Source organism: Oncorhynchus tshawytscha, linkage group LG16, assembly GCF_018296145.1.
Source record: "Oncorhynchus tshawytscha isolate Ot180627B linkage group LG16, Otsh_v2.0, whole genome shotgun sequence".
Lineage (NCBI taxonomy): Eukaryota > Metazoa > Chordata > Actinopteri > Salmoniformes > Salmonidae > Oncorhynchus > Oncorhynchus tshawytscha.
This window is the reverse complement of record NC_056444.1, coordinates 81,082,165-81,099,192: the sequence shown is the minus strand read 5'-3', so window position 1 is coordinate 81,099,192 and position 17,028 is coordinate 81,082,165. Positions and strand designations below refer to the sequence as shown.

The window sequence follows — 17,028 nt, the reverse complement described above, 5'->3', positions numbered from 1 at the left end:
ACTTAAGAGAGTGAACTGTGATGAGGACTCAATGTTCATCTGTCAAGTATCCTGACAAGGGGTACGTTCATTTGGCATACTTCACAATTGCACTAAAAACTAGGATCTCGGTCCAGCCAGTACAGTGTGACATAACTAAGTCCCCCTGACGTGGCAGTACGCTTTTTACTACTGGACAGACACTATAACAAAAGTGAAAAATTGCATATTGATGTTACATTGCTTTTAATGTGAATACAATATCTCTAGAGGAATTTGAAATCAGACATGATTGCAGATTAAAAATGTCCCAAAAAGTAATTGCCAGGTCAACAAATATTGATACAAAAACTGATCAGACCTATTAACTTACAAAACATAACTCAAATAGTATGGAGTCGACTTTTAAATATGACTCGTGGCCAAACAGACAGTTAAATATGACTTGTGGCCAAACAGACAGTTAAATATGACTCGTGGCCAAACAGACAGTTAAATATGACTCGTGGCCAAACAGACAGTTGAAGAAATGGAATCTTCTAACACCTGCATGTGACCTCCTAGATCCAGATAATGTATTCTGCCCTACCAAGCAAAACAGCAGTAACGGCTCATTTGGTCAAAAATGAGTTAATGTCATTTTTGCTACATTAAGTACATGCTTAATCATGTAGACAAGTATCCTGCCTCCATTGTATTGTGTGTTGGAGGAAATGGGGGTCATGTTTGCAGTAACTGCTAAACCAAGGTAAATAAAAGCCCTTTTTCTCAGTTCCAAGCAGTTACTGCCTTTTTGCTTGGTAGGGCTGTAATTGTGTGGGATTATTTAGCATTAGTGAACAAACAGCTTTACAAACAGAAACAGACTCCTCCATCTTCATCGGGCGACTTCATGACAACATCTTATGAACAGCTACTGTGATGGTTCCATGTGCTCTCACTAGAATATTCCTGTGGGGAAAAACAAACAATATGGCCCGTGGCCAATCAATTGCATTTCAATCAAGACATTACTAAACTACAAAACTGATCCTTGATCAGCAGAAACTGACCAACTCTGGCTCTGCTTGACATGCCATTAAATACCATAGGCAGCATGTCATGGTGTAATTTGCATCCACAGGAGGCTGCCATATGATCTTTTCCCATTTAAGCTGTCTATCATTATAAATATAGCATGTTGCCCACTGGGGATCAGTGTTTTATGCCTATGTCTTGAACATAGTTTCAAATGAGTTGTTTTGACTGCTCAGATATGCACAGTGCAATGTAAAGGTGAAGTTCAGGGAACTATATGAAGCTGTGCACATACCTATGATGTCCACAAGGTGGCAGCACAGTCAAAGAAAACCTAACTAGACAACAAGACATGCATGCACTTTGCAGATAAGGTCCCAGTCGAGTCTCAATTCCACCCCTAGTTCCTACCTATGCCCGCCATGTAGATGTGGAAAAACTTGCAAAGGTATCAGCAACATGATAATATGTCAGACCTTTCCCTCTGATGGAAAGGCTGGGCAGACTTTGCATCATTATCTATCCAATAGTTTACGATCCATACAAGTGGCAAAATGGAAGGTGCTAGAAACTCTATTTGTAAATAGTAAATGGACCAGTTAAACTGGTTATATAACTACGGTGAGTTCATTTTGAAATCTCTACCAACCCGGGGCACCAAACGATGCAAAAGGAACTCGCCCCTAATATTGACTCCTGATTGGATGTGGTTCCTCACCCTGAATCTGACTCCAGACACACTGTGGGGCTGTCTGTAGGGTCTTTGGTGAGAGAGGCTACCTGTCTGGCCAGTACAGACACCACTCCACCATGCTCATCAGAAAGAGAGCCACGACCTGAAATAAACACAAGACAAAGTAGACTCAGATTCAGTCATATGGAAGAACAGAGCAAAATGTAGGCTGATCTTGTGGTAAGTTCACTTGTATCAAAAGGGGGCCTGATACATTAGCTAGGCCCTGTATTCAATAGCATGTCTCAACCAATGGCGGGAACAACACAAAAACCCCATGATGTAAAAATAGGGTCTAAGCTTCAACGATTATGCGAATATGAACAATTTTGGGGGGGATTCGACATGTTTTTAGATCATTTACATTTAAGGTTAAAAAAATGACATGTTTACAAAAAAAATGGTGTAAAAAAAAAATGAAATAGTTTGACAACCCTGTTTATAAACGTTTAAATTATATAAATCTCAACCGTTTCCCCTTTTCCAGTGATAAAGACATGTCTCATGGTATGGTGGGGTTACCCTATTGATAGACGCTAACTACCTTTAGTGCCTATGCTAGAAGGCGTCTTCGTCCCAGGTGGCTTTTGTTAATAAACCTGACGCTCGGTCTAAACGTGAACACGCATCGCTTGCCGGTGTGGTTTTTCAAAACATAAAAGGAACATACCTTTCATATCAGCGAGAAATATATATTTTTAAACTAAATGTTCAATTACTACACACCTTTATAGGGCTAGTGTTCCCACACGGCCATATCTCCATGTTACGTCATATGCTTACGGAAGACCGACAGAAGAGAGGCGACCACCTGTGCTAATGAGCTATAGCATGCACCTGACGTGTGTGTGTGTGTGTGTGTGTGTGTGTGTGTGTAACGGAAGAATGCCACCAGAAACGTGTTGGAATAGAAAAATACAATCGGCTGCAACTGTGACAAACCCGGTTAAAACAGTAAGTGTGTATTTTGCATTTGTGAAATTATTTCTGACGTGATATTAAAAAGGACTTTATGTTTATTGAACAGTATCACTATCGAGAATTGATTCACGTTTAGATGGGAGTATTTGGATGTTTTGGCTGCCAGAGCCAGTCTAGCTCTGAAAAGAACATAGGATCCAAGGCAGACGTCACGAGATGACGTTGCAACGAGTAACTATTGAGATGCATGACTTGGTTCACAGCGTGGTTGTCAGGTCACCAACATATAGAGGAGAAGTTGGGCCACGCACACCTAGTTGTGGAAATTACCACACTGCTGTTTACCTTCTGCATCTATTTCATGTCGCTGAGTCTACCTTTAAGGAGTAATGTTTTGCTCGCCTACACATCTTTAGGAGTACATTATTGGGCTATGGTGGTATGCAAAAATAGGTCTACTTTGTACACAGTGCTCTCTTGAATGTTTTGTTATTCGGGTACAAAATGTCACTTTATTAGCAAGTCTACAATTGTAAAATATGTATGGAAGGTTTCGTTCCATACAAAGAGGGGTGCTGTCAAAAAGTGATTGAATTCAAATGGATTTACCCCCTACCAAAGAACAAGCTTGGGCTATAGCTACTATTCATTTTACTTATTGCATTATCTAATATTTGTAACGTTAGCTACTGCCATTTCAAGGGGATATTTTCACACTTTTCAAACACCGTCAGTCAAATGTTTGCCTGCTGAATAATAAGATAATGAAAATAACAAGAAATTGGTCTTTTACTTACAGCCTAGAATATGTCCCTGTTGGTCGGTGCAGAGAACTCCGATAATGGCTGGATTTTTCATGCTATCAAAACGACATGGATACACGTTTCAGGAATGTTTACACAAAATGTAACGGTTTTGTACGAGTCTCGATCAGATAATCACTTACGTATCATCAAGATGTAGCTCGAGGGTCGACTCCATGATAACAAAAGCCTAAATCGAGTTAACTGCAGTTAATACATTTGATATTTTGCAAGAAATTGTTTGTGATTGTCTACTTCCTGACTTTTTCTCGAACTCACGTGATACGCATTCCTACGGAAACGCGCGAAGGCAAAATTACACCAACCGCGATTCCTTCTGGTTTTTCTGAAATGGGAAAGGAGTCGGAGGGGGAGAAATAACACAATGTTATAACATTCAAACAGACATCGGTGGTAAAGCAACGTAAGAACAGTTTCCCCCCCAAAAAGCAATAGATGTACAATGTCAACAATGTACTATATTTTTGGTAAGTGGCTATCCTTTACCAAATAGGCCAGGGAGCTTCAAGCTTTTCTTGCTTAGGGACCACAACCCAGGCAAACTGGTGACCCAGGGACCCTCCTCATTTTAGCAAGAAAAATGTTGATCACATGTCTTGTCTTATTATCAGGTGAATGGTGGTGTCAAGGAAAAGTAGACATAATGAACATTTTTTTATGTGTAGATTTGGTAGTCTCCACATTTTATAATTGGAAGAGGAAGTGTGTAAACTCTAACATAGCCTATTGCTGGAAAGGTAACTCCAAACGCATTTTTGCAAATAGCAGCTGTTTATCTGGTTAAACAAAGGTTAGCCATGTGTTGGTAAAAATGTATGTCCAAGACAAGAAAGCTGACCAGTAGCATTTTTTCCCCCTCTACTGGTAGGCCAGTGAGTGTAATTAGCTACAATGAGTGAAATAGTTTAGAATATCTTCTTTAAACTATATTCTTTCATCTTTTTTCAACTGTAAGTATGTCATTCAAAATGCATTTATTCTGCTATCGATATTCATAAAAACATTGAAATAAAATACAAACATTTCCCATTTTAAATAAATAAATACAAATAGCTGACGCCCCCCTAGAGTACCGCAGACCTAAGGTTGAATACCCCTGAACTAGGCCTTAAGTGAGTGATAAATAAACAAAATAGGCATCCCAGAGTGATTCACCTGGTGAAAATGAATCCAAACTAATATTTGACCCTTTTCTATAAATAGCTTACTGTGTATGTCCCAACCTGAATCACAGCCTGGCTGCCACTGTGCATTTAGCTACAGTAAGCAAAACGAGAAGAGCACTCTGGGATTGCAGTGCCATCAACCACTCTGACGGATTGACTGCAGCCTACATAACAGATTTAATATACACTACATTTTACCCTTATTTAAGCAGGGAGTCAGCATTGAGACCAGGGTCTCTTTCACAAGGGAGTCCTGCATATACAATTTCAAAACTAAAATACAATATAAAACCAGTAAAATACAGCACAACATAAATATTCAAGAAAAACTATTTTCAGTCCTCAATAAGAAGGTTCCCAATCAATATTTTAAATTGCCCGAGCGGCACCAGAACATCCAACTGTAATGTATTTTGTAGTTGGTTCCAGCAATGAGGGGCTTTAAAACTAAAAAAAAGGACTTCCCTAGTTTGGAAACCCGAGGAACCTCGAGAGTTAACCAACCTTGTGAACGGGTTTGGTACCTCATGTTTTTCATATTTTAACAACGAAGCTAAGTAAGTTGGAAGCTTGTGTAGTAGAGCTTTGTAAACCAGAAAGGGAATAGTGAAGTCTACGGGACTTTAATGAGGACCAGCCAACCATTTGATACAGGATGCAGTGGTGAATATTAAAACAGTCACCTGTGATAAAGCAAAGCATGATATGGTAGACAGCATCCAAAGGGTTAAGAGTAGTGGCTGCTGAAATCTGGTAAATGGTGACACCATAGTCAAGAACTGGCAGGACTGTACAATCTGCTTCCTACTATTTAGGGATAGGTAAGATATATATACATATATTTATTTATTTATTTAAAATCTTAGTTTTTTTACCTCATCTGTATGTTTTTTTTAACCATTCAATCCTTCTCAATCCAAATGTCCAGATATTTATAGGTGGGAAACAAATCAATCGGCCAATCATTTTTCATGAGAATTAGAGAACAACATGTATTCAGTGCAAGTTTTAAACCAACCAGGGCTTTATGTTAGGCAACAAAGTTAGATTGCATTTCTAACATAGCCTGTCACATCCCTGTTAGTAAGCATTTCTCCTTTGCCAAGATAATCCATCCACCTGACAGGTGTGGCCTATTAAGAAGCTGATTAAACAGCATGATCATTACACAAGTGCACCTTGTGCAGGGGAAAATAAAAGGCCACTCAAAAGTGTGCAGTTTTGTCACACAACACAGTGCCGCAGAGTTCTCAAGTTTTAGGGGAACATGCAATTGGCATGTTGACTGCAGGAATGTCCACCAGATCTGTTGCCAGAGAATTGAATGTTAAGTTCTCTACCATAAGCCGCCTCCAATGTCATTTTAGAGAAGTTGCCAGGACGTCTAACCGGCCTCACAACCGCAGACAACGTGTGTGGCGTCTTGTTGGCGAGCGATTTGCTGATATCAACGTTGTGAGCAGAGTGCCCCATGGTGGTGGTGGGGTTATGGTATGGGCAGGTATAAGCTACAGACAACAAACACAATTGCATTTTATCGATGGCAATTTGAATGCACAGAGATACCGTGACGAGATCCTGAGGCCCATTGTTGTGCCATTCATCTGCCACTATCACCACATGTTTCAGCATGATAATGCATGGCCCCATGTCGCAATAATCTGTACACAACTCCTGGAAGCTGAAAATGTCCCAGTTCTTCCATGGCCTGCATACTCAGACATGTCACCCATTGAGCATGTTTGGGATGCTTTGGATCGACGTGTATGACAGTGTGTTCCAATTCACAACAATATCCAGCAACTTTGCACAGCCATTGAAGAGGAGTGGGACAACATTCCAAAGGCCACAATCAACAGCCTGATCATGAGAAGGAGGTGTGTCATGCTACATGAGGCAAATGTTGGTCACACCAGATACTGACTGGTTTTCTGATCCACGCCTATGCCTCTAACGAGGACGTGACTTAAAACAAGAGTCATTGAGGGTTACCTGTTGCGGGCCAGGACTGAAATCCCACCTGTTGCGGGCCAGGACTGAAATCCCATCACTTGTTTAGTGCATTTGCAACATTATAAAGTCTCCTCTCAGCATCTCAACTTTAACAAATCAATCTCTTAACATGAAACAAGTGTTTTGACGTATATATGAAACGGACAATGAGTATACCAAACATTTGCTTCTGAGTGTCGCAGCGGTCTAAGGTGCTGCATCTCAGTGCAAGAGGCGTCACTACAGTCCCTGGTTCGATTCCTGGCTGTATCACATCCAGCCGTGATTGGGAGTCCCAATTGGCCCAGCGTCGTCCAGGTTTGGCCAGGGTAGGCCATCATTGTAAATAAGAATTTGTTCTGAACTGACATTCCTTGTTAAATAAAGGTGAATTTATTTATTTTTTTAAATTAGGAACATCTTCCTAATATTGACTTTTTAATGTTTTGTATACTCAGTGTATGTTTTACTGTATAAACAATTAACCTGGTGTATGCTACAGTCATCTTCTTTTAACACAATCATCACCATATTTCTAATTTTACAAACATTTCTTATTAAGCCCATCTCGCATCTGACAGTGATGTCTTGACTCTCAACAGGTGATGGACAGGCTGTTAGATATATCCTCTATGATAGGATCATGTCTGAGCCACCACCAATCTGTGTCCTTATCACGGTGCTATAAAAACACCTACTCTATTCAGCTCAACAGAAGTGTCTGTCAAATATTTGAAAAGGGATGTTGATTGTTATCTAGAAAAGCTAACTTCCTGCTGTGGCCACGGCAACAATGTCTCACTCTCTCTCTCTTTGTGTTGTTATGAACTCTCTTTTTTTATATACCTTTATTTAACTAGGCAATTCAGTTAAGAACAAATTCGGGGATTTGAACTTGCAACCTTCCAGTTACTAGTCCAATTGCTCTAACCACTAGGCTACCCTGCCGCTCAGGATTCAGTTTGAATCTCCCTCAGATAATGTGCTCTATAAAATCATGGAAATAGAATGTCATTTATGAAGGCAATATTCATGTAGGCCCTACTTCTCACATTGATTCATGCATTAATGAGAAGCCTACAACACGTACTAATGCAAGGTTTAAAATAAATATCAAATCATATCATTCTTCCTATTTAGAAAGTGTAATTTTATTGAGATTAACCGTAAATAATATACATATTTCTCCCCATCCATTTGATGTATATCTTGAATAAGCTATGATAATGTCTTCCTTTCCGGTGTCCTGTGAGATAACTACTAAACATGAACCCCTAGAAGCTTCATTTAATAATAATACATTCATCACCAATTCTTTGTTCATGCGTACATATCCATTGGCAGGTTGGGTCTTTATCAGTTTCTTAGAGATCAACCATTATGTCACGTAGACAAGTTCTAAGAAAACGGACCGTTATAACCCAAGTTGAACCAGATTCTTTTCATCAACTGTCTCGCAGGAATACGGAGTGATGATTGGCAGCAGGAATGAATGGCGATTTGAAAGAAGTGCCACGAAAGGAAATAGACTTTGACCTCCCGCAGAATGTCAGCATGTCGCACACTCTCCCGTCACATGGCCAACACACAATAGGATGAGTCACTGGGCTTCAGTCGGGACTAGGGTTGCAACATTTTGGGGAATATTCAGAGGTGGAAACTTTCTGTGGGAATTAACAGGAATATATGGGAATTAACAGAAATATATGCAAATTAATATTAATACAATTTAAATGTAGATGTTTTTTTACATTGGGTATATTTACCATATCATATGGAGACAGAAATATAAACCTTTAACCTTATTGTAAGTAGAAATAAATGCAAATGATTAAATCCTTCCAATATATATATATTTTTTAACAATTTAGTTACGAATTGACTCTTCACATGGGATGATTTCACTGAACAACAAAAGAAAGGGAATATTGAATGATCCCCAATGATCCATCGCATCTCCTAAAAATGTTTTCAACATACATCTGTAAAATGATAGTCTAGAAACTAAAGCTTTGGTTGTCTTCCTCTCTTGGCTTCCATGTCTTCTCACTGGACCTCCTCAATGTCCACCTCTTGAACATCAGACTCTGAGGCCTCATCTTCACTGTCACTTTCCAACCTTGTTGAGAATGGCTCGTTGTCAGGCTCAAAAACCCTCAAACTTGCCCAGATGGCCACCAATGTTTCAACCCTTGTATTGGTCAGCCTGGTGTGTGCGTGTGTGTGTGTGTTCCCAAACAAGGACCAGTTGCACCCTGAGGCAGCTGATGTTGGTGGGATTTGGAGGCAACAGAGGAAAGAGCTTCAGATCCACAAAGTCCCTTCCACCAGGTGGCTGATGAGATATGTTGGCATGACTGCCTTATTGCATCTCTATCCCAAAGCCCTTGCTTGGAAGTGTACTTCGCCAGACTGCCAAGAACATTGCCCTCATCCAGGCCGAGGTGGCGAGACGCAGTAGTGATGACACCATAGGCCTTGTTGATCTCTGCACCAGACAGGATGCTCTTGCCAGCAGACTTGGGGTCCTACATGTATGCTGCTGTGTGTATGGGCTTTTTTTTATTTTACTTTTTATTAACTAGGCAAGTCAGTTAAGAACAAATTCTATTTACAATGGCAGTCTAGGAACAGTGGGTTAACTGCCTTGTTCAGGGGCAGAACAACAGATTTTGACTTTGTCAGCTAAGGGATTCAATCTTGCAACCTTTCAGTTACTAGTCCAATGCTCTAACAACTAGACTAACTGCCTTGTTCAGGGGCAGAACAACAGATTTTTACTTTGTCAGCTAGGGGATTTGATCTTGCAACCTTTCGGTTACTAGTCCAATGATCTAACAACTAGACTACCTGCCGCTTCAGGCAGAAGTCTTCACACTTTCTGATGCATTTCAGAATTGCAGTTTCCTCTGCTTGGCTCAACAGTGAAGTGGGCAGGGCAGTACGGATTTCTTTTCTTACATCTGCAAGCAGAGTCTGAACATCAGACAGGATGGCATTGTCTCCCTCAATCTTTGCAATGGCTACTGCTACAGGTTTCAGGAGTTGTATGCTGTATGCTGGGCAAAGAACATTCAGAAATCTCTTCCTATACACATTGCCTGTGAGCATCAGAGGGGAGTCAGTTGCATACACAGCTCAAGCAAGACATTCATCAGCATTTCTCTGACTACGTTCCTCCATTGAGTTTTAAAAAAACGTCTGATCCCAGGAGGACTTTGAGCTGTTGCTATCGATAAGGTGTCTGATCCATCATTTTTACCTCGAATAGAAGTAGAGGGACTTTTGTCAGAGGTTGCTTGTTGAGCGCTGAGGGAACTTTATGCACATGGCCAGATGATTCTGCATCTTTGTTGCATTCTCCACATACAGTGGGGCAAAAAAGTATTTAGTCAGCCACCAATTGTGCAAGTTCTCCCATTTAAAAAGATGAGAGAATACTTTTTTGCCTCACTGTATGTATATTTTTTTACTTTTACCCCTTATTCTCCCCGTTTGTCGTGGTATCCAATTGCTTGGCATCCGACTATAATGCGCTACAGAGGGTAATGCGTATTGCCCAGTACATCACTGGGGCCAAGCTCCCTGCCATCCAGGATCTATTTACTAGGCAGTGTCAGAGGAAGGCCCAAAAAATTGTCAGACTCCAGTCACCCAAGTTATAGACTGTTCTCTCTGAGACAGTCTTGTCTCAACACTGCAACTCCCTTACGGACTCGGGAGAGGAGTAGGTCGAGAGCCATGCGTCCTCCAAAACTCAACCCACTGCTTCTTGACACAACGCCCGCTTAACCCAGAAACCAGCCACACCAACGTGTCGGAGGAAACACCGTACACCTGGTGACTGTGGCAGCGTGCATGCACCTGGCCCACCACAGGAGTCGCTAGTTCGTGATGGGACAAGGACATCCCTGCTGGCCAAACACTCACCTAACCCAGACGACACTGGGCCAATTGTGCACTGCCCTGTGGGTCTCCCGGTCACGGCCGGCTGCGACAGAGCCTGGACTCAAACCAGGATCTCCAGTGGCACAGCTAGCAACTGTGATGCAGTGCCTTAGACCACTGTGCCACTCTGGAGGCCAACCGTCAATATTAATGGTGGCCTGTTCGGCCCTCCTTTCCCTGTAGTCCACGATCAGCTTCTTTGTCTTGCTCACATTGAGGGAGAGGTTGTTGTCCTGGCACCACACTGATAGGTCTCTGATCTCCTCCCTATAGGCTGTCTCATCGTTGTTGATGACCAGGCCTACCACTGTTCTGCAAACTTAATGAGGGTGTTGGAGTCAAGCTTGGCCACACAGTCATGGGTGAACAGGGAGTACAGGAGAAGACTAAGGACGCACCGCTGAGGGGCTTAGCAATGGGGACTGCTATAGCGTGTTTCCAGGGCTTTGGGTAATAATACTGTTTCCCATAATCATTTAAAAAATTTAAAAATATTGAGAATTATTTGTATGCAATTGTCTGATAGGTCTCGGGAAACATTTCATAGCATATTGTGTCAGCCAGCTGCTTTACTCGCCTTCGTTATCTCAGCCAAAGAGCATTCTGCATCCAAAAGGGTTGGTGTTTTAACCTAACTCTGAGTTAATGATCCTCCTCTGGTGTGTAGTTCAGTTCGTCTCCAGCATGGTCTCCCTGCTTCTTAGCTTGTTCTGGGCTTAGGGATGCAGTGCTGTGGATACCTGCAAAGGCCTCCACTAACATGTCTGATTGCTCCTCATCTGTGCATTGCAGTTATTTCGTCAGTTTTTAGTGCCCGGGATGGCCCGTCTTCTATTGATGCCATTAATTATCCTGATCATTCCCAACCTGTCCCTTTATGTTTGTCTCCTGGCCAATGACGTCACAGAACTTTCTCCATTAAGTGTGATGTCACAGTACCTTCTCCAATAAGTGTGATGTCACAGTACTTTCTCCAATAAGTGTGACGTCACAGTACTTTCTCCAATAAGTGTGATGTCACAGAACTTTCTCCAATAAGTGTGATGTCACAGTACTTTCTCCAATAAGTGTGATGTCACAGTACTTTCTCCAATAAGTGTGATGTCACAGTACTTTCTCCAATAAGTGTGACGTCACAGTACTTTCTCCAATAAGTGTGACGTCACAGTACTTTCTCCAATAAGTGTGGCGTCACAGTACTTTCTCCAATAAGTGTGACGTCACAGTACTTTCTCCAATAAGTGTGACGTCACAGTACTTTCTCCAATAAGTGTGATGTCACAGTACTTTCTCCAATAAGTCTGTTTGACTGTTTGATTATTCTTGCTATTACTCTTTTTCCTTGATGCTCAATCAGCTCTGTGAACCTATTTGAGTTATTTTAAGGCTTTAAAGGCTCGGTTTCTCTCCTTGACAACTGTATGGCACTCACTTGACCACCGGGGGACAGCCTTGCCCTTTCTGAATGATTTAGAGTTTGGTATGGATTCTTCAGCCGCTCTCATTAAACTGTCTACTAGAGTTATTTTGGCCGGAGCAAGAAGTCTGGGTAGCCAGGCAAGAGGATTAGTGCAGCGAGGCTATGTAGGTTTTATGTCTGTAATTGGAGCTGTAACAGGATTGCCGCTCCAATCCGAGGTTTCACTGGGCATATACTGGCATCAGCTAAGGTGAACTGGGAGCAGAGTGAGGGTCTGATTTATGGGGATGGGCCAGAGAAGGGTCTCCTAGTCTTTCTGGGGGGGGGGTTACAGTGGGGCAGAGTAGGGATGGAGTTCTTTGGGGGTGTTCTTGGGGACCTCAGAGTTTAACAGAGTCTCTGGGTGGGTCTGGTGGACAAGGTTACAGCTAAGTTGTCTAAAAGGTTGTTGCCACTGATGTCTTTTAGTTAAAGCTGCAATATGTGTCTTTTTTTGGGCGACCCGACCAAATTCACATAGAAATGTAAGTTATAGATCCGTCCTTCTCAATGAAATCAAGTCTAAGAAGTGGTATATCTGTTCTATGTGCGCTAATCCTATGCTTCCCGTTCTTAAAAATTTCAGTTTTGCATCTTTTCATTTTGGGTTTTGTACACCAGCTTCAAACACCTGAAAATACAATATGTTTGGTTATGTACACCAGCTTCAAACACCTGAAAATACAATATTTTGGGTTTTGTACACCAGCTTCAAACACCTGAAAATACAATATGTTTGGTTATGGAAAATATATTTAACAGTGGTTTAGATGGTACAAGGATTCTCTACACAATGACTGCTTGTTTTGCCACATAAATTGACATTAGACAAACTATTAGAATTTTAGCAACCAGGAAATGGCTGATCGATTCCTGCATATTGGACCTTTGAAAGGTCCTGGTCACTAACAACTTGGTTGCTTCAATGCTCAGGCACTGGTTGATGGTGTTGGATTGCCCACAGAGTCTCATCAAGCAACTGCAGAGGTTACTGGTGGATCGATTTTGGTCAACACTGGACAATCGAAGCAGGATTACACTTCCTTTTGCTTAAGGGGGGAGACAAGTGGACATTGGGTCCAAAGTGACAGCTTTCCATCTATAAGCTGCACAGAGACTTCTGTACCAGAAGGGGGTGTGCTGAAGAGACAATGCTTGGTCTGTTCTGAGGAGAGCAAATCAAAATCAAATCAAATTGTATTTGTCACATGCGCCGAATACAACAGGTGTAGATCTTACCGTGAAATGTTTACTTATACAAGCCCTTAACCAACTATGCAGTGGACCTTGGATATGACGGGCACTTGTTCCTAATGGATCTGGAGCAGGACCATATGTCACCCATTACTCCGTTCTACTTCGCTGTGCGTTGGGCGTTCACAGAGACGTTTCACAACTAGAAGCATTGATAATGGAGGAACCATTGCTGCTGCAGGGGAACACCAGCAGGGTGAGGTAATTATTGTGCCGTACAAGACTCCGGAGCTAGGGACCTTTTGCACATCCAGCAAAAAGACTGTACGTAGGTGGCTCAGAAATACCATCTGCATGTGCTGAGGGGTGACTGTGGCTCAGAAATACCATCTGCATGTGCTGAGGGGTAACTGTGGTTCAGAAACACCATCTGCATGTGCTGAGGGGTGACTGTGGCTCAGAAATACCATCTGCATGTGCTGAGGGGTGACTGTGGCTCAGAAATACCATCTGCATGTGCTGAGGGGTAACTGTGGTTCAGAAATACCATCTGCATGTGCTGAAGGGTGACTGTGGTTCAGAAATACCATCTGCATGTGCTGAGGGGTGACTGTGGTTCAGAAATACCATCTGCATGTGCTGAGGGGTGACTGTGGTTCAGAAATACCATCTTTATGTGCTGAGGGGTGACTGTGGTTCAGAAATACCATCTGCATGTGCTGAGGGGTGACTGTGGTTCAGAAATACCATCTGCATGTGCTGAGGGGTGACTGTGGTTCAGAAATACTATCTGCATGTGATGAGGGGTGACCGTGGTTCAGAAATACCATCTTTATGTGCTGAGGGGTGACTGTGGTTCAGAAATACCATCTGCATGTGCTGAGGGGTGACTGTGGTTCAGAAATACTATATATACTAATACTAATATATATCTGCATAGGCTGGAGGCAATGGGGTGGCTGTGAATGTATTTATTTAACCAGGCAAGTCAGTTAAGAACAAATTCTTATTTTCAATGATGGCCTAGGAACAGTGGGTTAACTGACAGATTTGTACCTTGTCAGCTCAGGGATTCGACCTTGCAACCTTTCGCTCTAACCACTGGGCTACGCTGCCGCCCCAATGTGGCTTAGAAATACCATCTTCACGGGCTGAGGGCAACGGGGTGGCTGGCGGGGGTTGGGACCGGGCTCTTCTCTGAGAGGATATTGGCGCTCCCTTTATACTCCTCCCACAGAGAAGCGTAAATGCTGATCTACAGGAGATTCACAGGCCTATCGCTTCGAACAGATAGTTGCACGTTGATCCATCAGTGGGTCTGTTCTGTGGAGAGGAGGAGACAATGCAAGGTTTTTTTTCTTGTTCCAGGCTGGTTGGGTTGTTTTCTGTCCGGGGTGGGCCTAGGGTTGGGGGTGACTGGACTTAAATGTTAGAGGTCCTACAGTAGGTAGAGCGTAGCCAACAAGGCAAAGGGACTGCCTAGTAAAAGTACTTGTTAGGGCAGGCAAAAATGGCAGTGTGGAAGACCAGGAAACATGAGGTTCAGGGGGCGGGGTGTACGGAACCCAGAGCTGGGCTGCTGGGGCTGGTACAGGCTCGCTCACACTGGAGCATGTATTTGGGAGCTGGTGAACTGTTAGGGGGACTTTTTAGGGGTATGGGGCGTCAGGTGGGTTCTATGTACAGTGGACGAGGAGGGGTGCTTGGTTCTAACTTTCTAGGTGCGTTAAAATTAAGTAAAGTTTGTGCTTTTAATTAGATGTTAAGTCCCCTATATGGGGGACTATTGGGTGGTTCTGGACCAGTTCTGAGTGACATTTTGGTGTACAAAGCTCTCTGTGAACATCGTAGAGTCCCGGGCCTTATAGTGTCAGAAAGACCCATCTGTCAGCTCTCTGTTTCCACTCTGTCAGTAGAGCTGACTTGAAGTGTCAGGTTTCAGACTCTACATTTGCATAGGGAGTGATGTGTCAAATTTTCTGGCCTATCCAGACACAGAATCAATTTGCTCTCCCGCAGACTAGCCCAGCCTGCAGCATATAAAAGGGGACAGTTTAGCGAATTCAGCAATCTTGTGATATTGTCAGGTCGGATTTAGATCTCTCAACATGAAAAAATACTAAATCATTTCATAGAATTTAAACAAGACCACTTTGTCCTCGTCAAAGAAGGACAAAATCACTTTCTGCGTAAAGGGTTAGGTTTAGGGTTATGGTTAGGGTTAGGGTTAGGGTTAGGTTTAGGGTTAGGGTTAGGGTTAGGGGTTAGGGTTAGGGTTAGGGTTAGGGTTAGGTTTAGGGTTAGGGTTAGGGTTATGGGTTAGGGTTAGGGTTATGGTTAGGGTTAGGGTTATGGTTAGGGTTAGGTTTAGGTTTAGGGTTATGGTTAGGGCAAACATTTGAATAGCGTCAGTGCCGCTCAGTGGACATTTTATCAGTAATATGAAATAGGGCCAATATTGTACTGTCACTAATTATGATCATATTTATTTTACAGTTATAAGAAATGTGAAATCTTATCGTAAGTCGTTTATCATTTGATTGTAACTATATTTAGAAAGCAGTTCAGTCATTTCAAGCCCCATTGCCCCACTTTTTCATAATATGAAAAAAATCTACAAAAAATCTACTTGAGCTTGTGTCCTTAAAAGGGAGTAAGCCTCTGCAATTATAACCGTTTCTTACCAGAAAGGTTAGTTCCAGACCTGTCTAGAACTATGCAGCATTACTAGTTATTGTTTATGGTCATCTCATGAAAAATAATTACTTTTGGGTATGTCTATTTAGGAAGAAATCTATATTTTGCCCTGTCATTCAAGAAGTTGGTAACAATTGGGCCAATAAAGTATGTACAAAAAAATCTATCTATCTCTCTCTTTTTTTTTTTAGGGGGTAGATCAGCTTTACTATTGCGAGTAGATTGTAGCTTCCATCGATGTAATTGTCTGCATCATTTCCAATCCCACATGTGTTTTTTTGCGTAAATATATATATTTATATACATACCTACAAATACACATACACATACATATATTCATATATATTTTCCTTTATTATTTCCAGCAAACCCTACCACCCCTCTCCTAATTGGAGAAAACAAATATACAACAACACTTAGGCTTCTACTTCCAGCTAATACATACTATACTCAGGACCCTGTCTTTCAAAGATAATTCGTAAAAATGTAAATAACTTCACAGATCTTCATTGTAAAGGGTTTAAACACTGTTTCCCATGCTAGTTCAATGAACCATAAACAATTAATGAACCCCAGAAATGTCTGGGAACTTGCAGGTGCCTTGGTGGAAGAGTGGGTAACATCTCACAGCAAGAACCGGCAAATCTGGTGCAGTCCATGAGGAGGAGATGCACTGCAGTACTTAATGCAGCTGGTGGCCACACCAGATACTGACTGTTACTTTTGATTTTGACCCCCCCTTTGTTCAGGGACACATTATTCCATTTCTGTTAGTCACATGTCTGTGGGACTTGTTCAGTTTATGTCTCAGTTGTTGAATCTTGTTATGTTCATACAAATATTTACACATGTTAAGTTTGCTGAAAATAAACACAGTTGACAGTGAGAGGACGTTTCTTTTTTTTCTGAGTTTATATATAATTTATCGGCACAATCTATTTTACAATAGTTGTATTGTGTTTGTTTTTAGTCCTGGCCTTCCTCAACCCTCTCCCATCTATTTCTGATGTCCATCCAGTTTGATTTCTATTTGCCATATATTTTTAACTGTGCTATTTCACAAAAGTTCTGAACCTATAAACATTTTACAGACCCCGT

At 41.9% G+C, this 17,028-nt stretch overlaps 1 protein-coding gene across 1 annotated transcript; it reads right to left on the bottom strand.

Moving 5' to 3' along the window:
• Positions 1–208: 208 nt before the first annotated feature.
• Positions 209–3,758, bottom strand: lamtor5 (late endosomal/lysosomal adaptor, MAPK and MTOR activator 5). Its single transcript, XM_024376380.2, has 4 exons — positions 3,597–3,758; positions 3,448–3,509; positions 1,715–1,832; positions 209–930 (listed from the first exon to the last, which is right to left on the bottom strand). The coding sequence occupies exons 1-4, from the start codon at positions 3,629–3,631 to the stop codon at positions 870–872; spliced, it is 276 nt and encodes a 91-aa protein (XP_024232148.1). The 5' UTR covers positions 3,632–3,758; the 3' UTR covers positions 209–869.
• Positions 3,759–17,028: the final 13,270 nt, after the last annotated feature.

What these genes read in the sequence shown, in the direction of transcription:
- lamtor5 (XM_024376380.2), bottom strand. Translation starts at nt 3,631, where the DNA reads ATGGAGTCGACCCTCGAGCTACATCTTGATGATAC. An exon ending in ACAGGGACATATTCTAGGCT is followed by an intron (nt 1,833 to 3,447) that starts GTAAGTAAAAGA and finishes TGTTTATTTCAG; the next exon opens with GTCGTGGCTCTCTTTCTGAT. An exon ending in TGTCTGGAGTCAGATTCAGG is followed by an intron (nt 931 to 1,714) that starts GTGAGGAACCAC and finishes TTTTCCCCACAG; the next exon opens with GAATATTCTAGTGAGAGCAC.